Source organism: Panthera onca, chromosome A2, assembly GCF_046562875.1.
Source record: "Panthera onca isolate mPanOnc1 chromosome A2, mPanOnc1 haplotype 2, whole genome shotgun sequence".
In the NCBI taxonomy this organism is placed as follows: domain Eukaryota; kingdom Metazoa; phylum Chordata; class Mammalia; order Carnivora; family Felidae; genus Panthera; species Panthera onca.
Window position 1 is genome coordinate 45,183,743 of NC_138340.1, and position 12,476 is coordinate 45,196,218.

At 41.5% G+C, this 12,476-nt stretch overlaps 1 protein-coding gene across 2 annotated transcripts in view; it reads right to left on the reverse strand.

Moving 5' to 3' along the window:
- Positions 1-900: 900 nt before the first annotated feature.
- Positions 901-12,476, reverse strand: part of IL5RA (interleukin 5 receptor subunit alpha) — a 38,749-nt gene continuing 27,173 nt past the window's right edge. For both annotated transcript variants that reach the window (XM_060631590.3, XM_060631589.3), the window contains 3 exons: positions 9,747-9,843; positions 9,003-9,087; positions 901-5,464 (listed from right to left, as the gene is read on the reverse strand). In XM_060631590.3, the coding sequence (XP_060487573.3) occupies positions 5,378-5,464; positions 9,003-9,087; positions 9,747-9,843 (269 nt within the window). In that variant the 3' untranslated portion in view covers positions 901-5,377. The remainder of the gene's footprint in view (positions 5,465-9,002; positions 9,088-9,746; positions 9,844-12,476) is intronic.

Below are 12,476 nucleotides of genomic sequence, written 5' to 3' on the forward strand. Positions count from 1 at the left end.
CACAGCCACTCTCATTTATATACTGTCTGTGGTTGCTTTTGTGCTATAATGGCAGAACTGAGTGGTTGCAGCAGAGAACAGATGGCTCTCACAGCTGAAAATATTTACTATATAGATCTTTAAGAAGTAGCTTGCTGACCTTTGAACTACGACGGGGATACTTTATTGTTGATTTCTTTCCAGCAATTGCCCCACCCCCCAGGTTTATATCTTCTTTCAGTTTATCACTGACATCTACAGATCGTTGCTTTTAATTTTAATGAATGAAACTAATCTAGTAACACACCTTCATGGTGAAAAGAATCCACTAGAACTTTAAAACAATACTCATGGGCCACGTGGGCTAGTTTTGTTGCACCTGCCACCCATTTATCGAGGGTAGTGGTACCGGCTACGAGTAGTAGTACAAATGGGTAGTACTGGTTGATGGAATTTCAGCAGGAGCTCTGCAGAGCCCAAGAGATGTCCAGCTGGTGAGGTAGAGAAAGGCATTTCTGGAGCAAAAGCCACACCAACGTGAGTTCTTACTATTTCATTATTAAGCTTTGGTGATAATGTAATTTCTGGCTGTCACAGTACAGCTTTAATAAGTGAATCTACCCATTACAGCTCAATGCTCTAGAGCTAAATTGAATATACATAGTTTTCTGTTCTGATACACTTTTAAGAAATGCACTTTGTTTTTCATTGTTCAGCTAAATTCAGCCAATTCCAACTCAGTGGTTAAGTACACGGTCAAGACATTGTCCTTGACCTCAGCGTGTTTCCACTTTAAATGAGACAAAAAAATTTCTTTTAAATAATACAGTAAACTGTAAAATAGAATCAACCAGAAGTTCCCTGGGGAATACAGAGATTTTTTTTTTTTTTTTTTTTTTTTTTTTTTTTTTTTTTTTTTTTTCTCCTGGTGGCACAGGACTGAGACTTAGAAGATAACTGTTAAGGGGTGCCTGGCTGGCTCAGTCAGTGGAGCACACAGCTCTTGATCTCGGGGTTGTGAGAGTTCAAGCCCCTGTTGGGTGTGGAGATTACTTAAAAATAAAATCTTTAAAAAAAAAAAAAAAGCATCATCCGATGAAGAAAAAGATTGAAAAGGCTTTTTTTTTTTTTTCCACAAGAGAAAGCTTACAGAGAGGGTTGGAGGGAAGAGAGAGCATGGTGTTTGTTATGGAGGGCACTCCTTGGGATTGTGACTGGGGAGCTAGTAAGGAGCTGAGCCCCCTGGGACTCAGCGTTGAAAGGAGCTTTAACTTGAAGGTGATGGAATTATCCGAGGACTTGGGACGGGGGTGAGGTAGGGTGATGTGCCTTTTATGTAGGTTTTTCTAAGAAAGGCAGTCCTGGAGGCCAGGATTTTAGTTGCATTGTAATGGTCCTAGCTGAGAGAAGATAAAGACAATGTTGAGTACAAAGAACAAGAATATTTGGGGGGGGGGGGGGGGGAATGAGAAAGGTAGTCCTGTTCAATTTGTGGACTTACACAATTCACTATCATCTGTGTTAAACAGTTCTCATTCTGAAGTGAATTTACATTCTCATATATTACCTAAAACAGAAGAATACTGGAAAAAATATGATTGTCTTATGGTTCAGTATAATATTCTTTAAAAAAAGGCTTTCAAAAAGTTTGTATCCTGGAACTTTATTTGCAGGGTGTGGAAGCAGGAATAATGACACAGTCACTGTCACAAAGATCCTTGGGTTAACATGAAGTCCTGTTGTCATTAGGATTTTCACCTTACCTCATGCCACCAAAGATTGTTTTTGGTTCTCTGTTCTCACTTCTAGACACCTACTTTTTCTTTAACAGATTAGCACCTAAGGTTTATTAATTCCACCAACAGATGGTCCTGACACATACAAGTCTCACCATGAAAACGTTTGGATTTTTAATCAGGATGTTCTTTGCCCATGTGGAATTCTTGCCCAGGCTGCATAAATAGCTTGAGGCCTTGAAGCATTTCAATAAGCCTCAGATGGTTGTGCTGTTGGCGCACTGAACTTCCCCTCCAGACTTCCCAGCACTTTCCCTATGCTGCACTCAGAGAATTCCAACTGCCAAAGAAAGACATTAGACTAAAATCCTTCCTGGAAAGGATGTCTTAGAGGAGCAACGTTTGTTCTGAGAGTGTGACTAAAGGTTTTTTAGAAGACAGCTGGCCCTCTATCCTGTCCTGGTGGGAGATGGAAAGAGCTGGGTGCCAATGTCTAATCAACGTGTTGACGAGGGTATTTACTGTTAAGAGAACGTTCACACTCTGATCTGTCTTGACAAGGCTAGTGAAAACTGTACAGAGCACTCAAAACAGGCCACATCCAAAGCCTAACTTTTACACGGCTCTTGATACGTCACAACTTAGACACATTATCAGCAAAAAGGAACCTAGGGTACACCAGCCAGATGATCAGGCACACGTGTCTCCTGGTTATTTCCAATCATGTTCTCATTAGACACCCATCTTCCTCTCCATGATATTCTAGGTCTTGGTGATCTCTGACAAATATCACTCAGTTCTGACTATGTGCAAGGAACTGTGCCAGGGTTGAAAGAGGGTTTAAGGGGGTCCAATACTCCTAGACACTGCACATAAGATAAGTTGCACATGAGCCCCCATCCTCCTGAAGCACACAGTCTAGTGGGGAGACATCCAAACTGTGAATCGTATAAAGTACAGTGTAACAGCTCCAGCAGAGGGGCAAAAGCCCAGAATGAAAACCCAAGGGCAGGATCAACAAAAGTCTATTTTTGAAGGCTTCACGGAGAAGGAAACATGGGATATGGGTTTCTAAAACATGGGTAGGAGTTCGTAAGCTGAGCAGTGAGGAAGAGGAAGGTCATAGTCCACTGTGGTCTACACTTTGTTGCCCTTGAAACATACCAAGAGTCAGATGGTGGTACTGGCTCAGTACCTCGGTGATGGCTGGCCACTAAGGTCAAAGGAGGCATCTCTGAAGTGAGCACCACACCCCACAATGAAGAACCTGCCAAACTGGGGACAGCGTCCTTCTTCTCTTCCAGCCTTGTAGCAGAGGCAGTGGGCATAACCCTAGGTTTCCAGGCTCTAGTTTGAAAGAGATCAGAGAAGGAGCATTAAGCCCAAAAGGGGGCAATTTGGGGCAGGACTTTTCCATCACTTACTCCTTCAACGGTTGGTTTTCAAATTTTGGTATTCATCAGAAATACCCAGTGCTACTGTTTGTGATGTGTGGCTGGGAAACGAGCATCAGCATCACCTGGAAACTTTCTAAACATTTAAAAAAAAATTTTTAAACATTTATTTATTGAGAGAGAGAGAGAGAGAGAGACAGAGCATGAGCATGGGAGAGGCAGAGAGGAGGAGACACAGAATCTGAAGCAGGCTCCAGGCTGTCAGCACAGAGCCCGGACGCAGGGCTCGAACTCACAAATCTCGAGATCGTGACCTAAGCCAAAGTCAGCCGCTTAATTGACTGAGCCACCCAGGTGCCTCATCACCTGGTAGAAATGCAGAACCTTCTACCCCACCCCAGATCTACTCTATCACAAACTGAGGATAGGGCCCAACAATCTGTTTTGATGATGCCTCTAGGTGATTCTAAGGCACTAGCAAGTTTCAGAATGCAGAACCTAAGAATATTCATTAAGAATGCAGGTTCTTGAACACCATTCACAGAGATAGTGTACAAGTCAGGTAATCACACATTTTGCCAGTGATGGCAGCAGCACCTCCATGGGCTATGCCCTCTAGGTCCTACTGCTAACCAGACTCCAACTTTATTCCAGCAGTCCCCTCTGCATTATTGGGATCACTTGGGCCAGGAATTCAACCCTTCATTATGCATTTTCCTTAGTGACTGCACCTGTAAAAGGAGGCAGTAATAAAAACAATGTGGGTTTCTCAGGTTTAGAGATGATGTGTGTAAAGTACCTGGCATAGTTGCTAACGCTTGGCCTCTTAGTTCAGGCTGCTACAACCAAGTATCATACTCTGGGTGACTTATAAATAACAAACTTGTTTCTCAGTCCTGCAGACTGGTATTCTCTGTTCAAGGTGCCAGCATGGCAGGGTTCTCAGGAGAGCCCTCCTACTGCTTTCAGAATACCAACTTCTTGTATCTTTACACAGAGGAGAGAAAACTCTCTGGGGTCTCTTTAAAAGGGCACTAATCCCATTCATGAGGGCTTTACCCTCATGACCTAATCACCTCTCAAAGACCCCCCACTTCCTAATACCATCACACTGGGGTGTATAGTTTCAATATGAATTAGAAGGGGATGGGCATAAACATTCAGTCCATAATACTTGGAAGCAGGCAACAACTGACAGCTGTCTTACTGCTCTGCCTATTGTTCTGGGTCCAACCTGCTGCTAGTTTCAATTGATGGTTACCAAAAGAGCACCCTCTGCAAGTATTTGGTAGTTACTCAGTGTGCCCCATTATTGAATCCAGTTGACTAAACCAACTCTGGGAGGCATAAATCATCCTACAAGAGGATGTCTAGATTGGGATGTTTGATGGAATGTTTGTAGAATGTCTTCGGAACCTAAAAGGCTAGGACTGATACAGAACTACTTGAACAGCACCCAGGAGTTGCTCTTAAATCTTTGCAAGCAAGCATCTCTTGCAGAAAGTTCATTCTTGATTGAGCAGTCCCCTTCCCAACCCAGTTCTGCCTTTCTCAGTATGTTCTTGAATATCAATGCTGTCTTCAAGAATACAATCTCAAACAATATCCTGTTCTCTGTTTTGGTTTGGAGTGATATATTAGCTCTTCATGTTTTTAATGAGTTTGCTTCAAATCATGCTTCCTCAATCATAGCTATAGAACTTGAGATCATGCTTCTCTCCCTCTCCTTCCCCCACTCCCCCAACACACTACTTGAGACAAAAAGTATTCTATAAAACAACAACAACCCACCATGGCTCCCACTTGCTCTAGCTTTAGGAAAGACCATCTCAAATCTAAGTTCATAATTAACTCCAGGCTGGTGCAAAATGCTTTCTTCCTGATATTTTAGTAGAGTATTACCATTGGCAGCTTCAACTGTAAAACCAGCTCTGCCAGTTGACATCAGCCTTAAAAACTGACTCGTGTACAAAAGTTTGAGGTAAGTAATGTAAATCATAAAGACTGGCAGGTGAGGAGTTGGAACCCTGTAGAGTGGGGAGAAAAGACATGGCAGAATGATCAGATTAATCCATCACCCTGAGTGAGTAAGGAGTTTTTGATGAGGCATGTACACTTTTAAAAGATTTGTCTGAGTGTATTGCCTTGCAGCTAAATTGAGTGTTCAGTAAATTCTGAACTCTTCTTAGCCAAGAAACAACAGTTCCCGTTCTTCTTATCGCTGAGGCATGTGAGTGTGAGTTCATTTTGAGAATGCTGCAGTGCCAATCAAAACACAGAATCTTCCAGGGTCTCAAATCCAGGGTCTTCCACATAACTTATGACTTCAATTTCTGTTTCAGTGGAAACAGTTTTCTGGAACACAAAACATCCTCCCTTAGATGTCTTTTAGCACATTTTTGGTTCTCTCAAATTTCTTTACAATTGGTTTTGTAAAGTGTATCTTGCTTATAAAAATGGTAAATGTTCACTCAAGAAAATATGGAAAATATAAAGAAAACATCAAATTCCCAAACACAGCCCCATCGTTTCTCTTCAGCCTTTTTTTCTAGGTACAAAGTTATATTAACAGGTAAATGAAGGCAAATGGGTAACTAGCTTTATAAATTGCTTTCTGTGTAATATCATGTGATATTTTAAATTATATATTCTTGGGCTGCACCATTGAATAGATCCATCACTTTCCATTTATGGTTTGTTGTAGTCTCCTTAAATTTGGATATGTGTTTGTCTAATTTGGGCTATTATGAAGATGTTAATTAGAAACTTTGTGACAGAAACTACCTACAAGAGGTCTTTGTCTACGTTGTTTACTCATTCAACACATTTTTAATACTTCCTGTATCCTGGACACGGCTCTGCATTGAGGATGCAGTGACAAAGAGATGTGCTCTCTGCCTTATGTGCTAGAACTTTAAGGGTTTATAGTCTATTTAATTTTGGAAAGAAACCTCTCTGGTTACCATTGTAGAAATAAAGAACAGCTGGGGGCGCCTGGGTGGCGCAGTCGGTTAAGCGTCCGACTTCAGCCAGGTCACGATCTTGCGGTCTGTGAGTTCGAGCCCCGCGTCAGGCTCTGGGCTGATGGCTCGGAGCCTGGAGCCTGTTTCCGATTCTGTGTCTCCCTCTCTCTCTGCCCCTCCCCCGTTCATGCTCTGTCTCTCTCTGTCCCAAAAATAAATAAAAAACGTTGAAAAAAAATTTAAAAAAAAAAAAAAAAAAAAAAAAAAAAAAGAAATAAAGAACAGCTGGAAACTGGTATCTAACAAATTTAAAACATGGGATGCAATTTTTTTTAATACAAAAAGCCTTCTATTTTTTTTTTTAATGTTTTTATTTATTTTTGAGACAGAGAGAGATGGAGCATGAGCAGGGGAGGGGGAGAGAGAGAGGGAGACACAGAATCCGAAGCAAGGCCTTCTATTTTTTAACTGAGCTTGAGAAAGGCTGACTTCTGCCCCTCCCACCTCTCCCTGCCAGTGTCTGCCTCTTGAATGTTACAAAGCAGTCTCTGACTTGGGTCTGGACAGCAAAAACTTGCTTAGTGAGAGCTCTGGGATGGCAGATACCCTCCAAATCCCAGGACCCTGGGTACCCACACCAAGCTCAGAGATGCAGGTTGTAATTAAAAGCAGATTTCCTTTCCCATTCACCAAAGGTGTCCTAGTGGGATGCAAAACTGTCCTTGCCAATAGCACTAATGGGTCCCCTCATCATCCTTGGGGATAAAGCCCCAAGAGTCAGTTGGAAGGGCTTCACCTTTGGAGATACAAGCTGGGCCACTGTTTACATATTCTTCCAGGTAGAGAATTTAGGCTAGAGGGCTGACAGTATGGGGCAGTGCTTCATTTTCTAGGTTGCACTTACTGTCTTTGTCTGTCTCTGTCTCTCTGGTCTTTTTTCTTTTTTTTTTTGGAACTCTACAACATGAGAAGAAAGTGAGTTGTCCAGAGGAGCCTAGCAGTGCTAAGTTCTGACATTAATCCTTTGCTTATTTTGAGACCAGCTTGTCAAACCCAAGTTGTTATTTATTTGGTACACATGACTTGATTTTAATTAACAACACACCACAAGCTTCCACACTGAGCTTGTAAGCCAGTTTCTTTCACCAACCTCAGAATATTAAAGAAAATCTTTGGGGGGCTCTATAGGGAAATGAGATACCAGCATTAAGATGTTCCATTAAGAGACCAAGACAAATGACTTCAGTGTGCTGCTGAAATCAAATGTAGTTTATCAGGGATGAGAATGCTACAGCAAGGAGGGATTGACAAATTCAGATGAAACAAAACAAAGTTTCATACCGGGGTCCACTGTTCTTCAGGAAAACAAAAGCAAAACCCCATTCCCTGATAAGGAGTATAAGATGGAAGTAAGGACAGAGTGGTTCTTCTGCCTGACTCAATTCTTCGCTTGACTAGGTTTGTAACTACTATGGTCTATAATAACTCCAAACACCCAAACTGAAAAACTCTAAATGTCACAGCTTATTGAAAAGATCCATTTCAGTGAGTGTTTGACCCTTCACTGTCCTAGAAACAATCACCAGTTATTCACCCATGAGTCACTCAATTAGAAAACTCGATTTGTTAAGAACATAGCTTGGTATCTACGTCAAGGGCCTGTGAACTATAGCCTGAGGGTAGAATCTGGCTTATTGCCTATTTTGTAAATAAAGTTTTACTGGCCAGAGACAAACTCATTCATTTGCATATCGTCTTTGGCTGCTTTCATTGTGGTCAATGGCAACATTGGATGGTTGAGATGAACCATTTGGCTGTTAGGTACTTACTATCTGGCTTTTTAGAGAAAGTTTGCTGACCCCTAATCTGAATAACCACTCCATTTAAGGACAGATTTGACCAAGTGTATAATAACTGTACACTGAGAATCACAAAACATTGCTGAGAGAAATTAAAGAAACCTACACAGGCTGATGATACTACATGTTTGTGTTGTATGATGATGTCATGTTTGTAGATTAGGAGACTCATCTCCCCAAATTAACCTACAAAATAACACAATCCTAATCAAGATCCTAGCAGCTTTTTTGATAAAAATTGATAGAGTTGCTCTAAAATTGATATGTGAATGCAAAACACCTAGAATAACCAAAATAACTCTAGGAGAAAAAATCATATTTGGAAGCCTTACACTACTGGATCTCCAGGTTTGCAATAAAGCTATAGTAATCAAGACCATGTTGGCATAAAGGTAGACAAACAGATCGATGAAAACAAATAGATGGTCCAGAAGTAGACCCACACATATATAGGTAACTGATTTTCAACAAAGATGCCCAGACAGTTGCCTGGGGAAAGGATGATTTTTTTTCTTCACGAACTGATGCTAGAACAATTGGGTAGCCATAGGTAAGTGGGCATTCAGTTAAGTCTAACTGCTCTGAATGGCAAATAGGGCCTAAGGAAATGCATACTGGGGCAAGTCATTTGCCTTCTCTGTGGTTTTTTATATTAAGGAACTAGGACAAATTTCTGCGAAAAATGTTATTAATTAGGGTACCCATGCGCAAAAACATGGATTCTTATAACATCAGAGCTAAACAGGACATTGGACCATCTCATCTATACATAAAAAGAAGTCATGGGGTTGAAGGAATTGCCCAAACCCAATTAAGAGATCAGTGATAGAAAAAAACTCCAGTCTGGTTAGGACACTTATAACTGAGCAGGGCCTTCCCAATATTCCCAGGCAGTCATGAACATAACACAACAGTGAGCCAAAAGGTATAAAGACCAAAACGACATAAATTTGGCTAGCACCCTAGGTAGTCACTCTGCCTTGGAATATGAAAAACGAGTAACCTGACAACCAGTCCATGGAGACCCAACCCTGGGCAGATCAGACCCTTCATAAGAACCTGCAACATTACCTCAGAGCTGACGATGACAAAGAAATCTTGAATACTACTTTTTGGTGCCGGAACTGGTGGAAACAACCTGGTCCATAAGTGACCTCTGCAGACAGAGTAAAGCAGAAAATTGGGTGAACAAGAGTATCCTTGCTTGTCTTTCAGTATCTACTCTACAAATTGACCTAGTTAATCTCGGGACCTGCTGTTCTATAAATTCAAAATCTTTATTGACCAAGAGTTATAAATATTTATGTTGTAATATTAGTTGGGGCTGTGATGCGGCTTCTGAATCATCTAAGAAAGACATAATAGTAAGTGCTTCATGTTGGTCTGTTTCCAAGCCTAATTTCTGAAAATGGGTGATTTGCAAGTGCCTGGTACCCCACTGCTAAATACAGTGCTGGCTGCAGGCCGCTACCCAACTGTGCCAGCTCGCAGAGTTCTTCCTTTTCTTGGAAATGCCGCCTTCCAACCCAAAGAATATAACATTTATAATAATGGCAATAACATTGCCAAGAAATTCAAGAGGGGTGTGTAATGGCTGAGGGCTATGTTGTGGTCTGTCCAGTTTCTGTAAATCCCCTAAGGATGTTTCTCCCTTTTTAATGTGGTCCATACTCATCTTGGAAATGCTGTCAAGAAGACACCAAAGCGTTTCAAATTTGATCTGATAACAAGAACCCTAGTGGATACACAACAAAAGTGTGAAGATTCAATTCTCAGACCTCATTGGAAACACCCAAATATACAAAGATACTTAACGTTTTACAGATGAAGGAGAAAATTAACAAGATGAAGCAGATGGCCGCCATAAGCACGATAAGAAACCATTCTGTGGAGGGCTTCTGGTCGTCACTTCCTGAGGGAAAAAGAAAGAAATCAGAGCTAGAATCTGTTGTAAATATGCAACATGACTAGACGCAGGCATCAGAAAGCTTGGGTTTGAGTTGCAGGTGCTGGGTGGTGCTGGGCAAGTAGCTGAGCCATCCTGAGCTGGAGATTTCTCATGTGCGTGAAATGAAGCCACTTTTAATATTGAATCATTGTGTAGTCAGCAGATATTTATGGACTACACTTGATGTATTAATGACTCCTGAATCCTGGAGCTTATCAGCTTTTAGTGGGTAGTAAGGATGCTTTTTAGATGGAAAAGCTACAAAACATAAGCCCTCTTAATGTAATTGCATTACAATCAAAATAATATACAAAGTTAGAAACTCAACTTTTAGAGGAAGTGAAGTCTGGAATAATACTCAGAGTTAACCCTAAAGGCATCAGACTCTGCTAGAAGTACTTTGCAGTCTTAATTATGCTCAACACCCCTTAGCATTATTCCCACTTCACAGATAGAAAAGTAGAAGAAAATTGCCATTAAGTCAGTACAGAAGGTATAAATATATCACATGCCATCTTATTCTCTAATTGGATTTGCTTCCAGTCTGCACGCAAAGACAGATTCTTCTATCAGTTTTGATGACATCATGGAGGTGTGTGGTTATTTTTTAAGGTACTGGAAATGCCTTCAGGAAAACTCAAGGTCCTTAACCACACGGTTTTTAAAGAGGTAATGCACTTGTTAAACTGCCTGATTCACTTCTAGAGAATAAGACAAAAACTGCATTACCTCCCTGATATGCTTCCTTTCTGTGGGAGAGACCACTCACTAATTCATTCCTTTCTTCACGTGTTTAGCAGATACTTATCAGAACTCCCATTATGTGTTTGGCACTGAATAGGTTGCTGTGAGCTGGGGTAAAAGCACACACGTGGGCTCTCCCCTTCTCCTACTTAGATCCATCAAGGAAGAAAGGCTCTAAGCAAACAGTGACACAGGTAATGACTTAATACCAGCTGTGCTAAGTGCACGGGGGGTGTTCAAACCAAGCTGCACCAGGAAAACCAGGTCCCAACCCTCAGTTTGCCATTAATCGTTTCTTTTATAAAATGAAAAGTGCCTAAGTGGAACTTTGAAGTGCTTGTAAATACTCTAAGACTCCCAAAAGCTCCAACATACTTCAAACTCAAAATATTCAGTGTATCAAGAGGGAGAAATGTCTCGAGGATTTAATGCCAGTGACTCCAACTTTGCCTTGATCTCTTGCTCTTTTTGCCTCCTGAGAAATCTTATTTGGGGTTTATCTTCTACTTCCCCAAAGCTTTAATCTCTCCTTCATCTCTTCCCTTCTGCTTTCAAATATTCATAGAGGCCTTTATCTTGAATAAGCCATAAGTCCTTTATCTTTGCTCTGCCATCGCTCCCAACTATCATCAAATTACCTTCCAACTTTATTTCTCAGCCTAATTTCTTGAATAAGGGATTCAGGCTGTTTCATTTCCCCATCTCAGAAACTGTTTACTTGCGGGTGGTTGCCTCCTAGTTGAATCCAAAAGACACTCCGTTTCTTTTTCCAACTTTATTTTGCTTGGCCTCCTTCCTGAATGTCACACCTGATGATTACTCCCACCTTGAAACCGAGTCTTTGGTTCTTTGACCAAAATACTCCCCTTCCTCGGTGGCATTTCCTTCTTCTCTCTTTAGGTTCTGTTGACCCTCTCAGCTCAGCCCTGGGCCCGTGGGTGTTTTCCAGGACAGTCTCTTTTTCCAGTACTGGCAAGCTGGTTGAGCACAGCTGCATCGTTTAATCCCACGTGTTCTTCTCCCTTGTCTTTATTCCTGGCCCAGGGCCAACACACAGCTCAGCTTCTAGATTTGAAACTTCCCTTGGGTGAAACCCACTTAGATGTTTCTCCAAGCTGACAATGTTGCACACTAAGTTCATGCACTTCTTCACATCAGAAGGACTTCTCTCACTGACTTCTCCATGACGGTCTCCATTCTTCCAAGTTTCCATACTGGGATCCTTGGAAGTCACTCTGATTCTTACTGTTTTCTACAGCCCTGCTTCCTTTCTCCATTGACTCCTGGTACACCATCACATCCTAATCTCTCATAAAGGCAAGAGATCATGCTTTTGTCTCATGCATGCATCCTAGCCTAGCATGGAAACCTGGGTCCTATTCTCAGCTTGCTGTGGAGGTTGCCCTTGTGGGGCTCACTTCCTTCATCTGTAAAAACAAGCGAGTTGAGGGGCACCTGGGTGGCTCAGCCAGTTAAGCGTCCGATTTGGTTTCAGCTCAGGTCATGACGGTTCGTGAGTTCAAGCCCCTCGTTGGGCTCCATGTTGACAATGTGGAGCCTGCTTTGGATTCTGTCTCTCTTCCCTGCCCCTGCTCTCCTCTCTCTTTCTTTCTCTCTCAAAAATAAATAAATTAAAAATAAGAAAACAAAGTGAGTTGAAATACATGACCCTTAACATCTCTGCCAAATCAGCACCTTTTCCAATACCACTGACTCCATCCAGGCCACTGTGATTTCCTGCGCACTTACCTTTAACAAAGTTGATTTTAGAAGAGTAGTCATCTGTATTGCTGAAGGTTTGAAAATTGTAAAGTATAAAATCTAAAAACCAGCAGTCATCAGAATTAATAGCT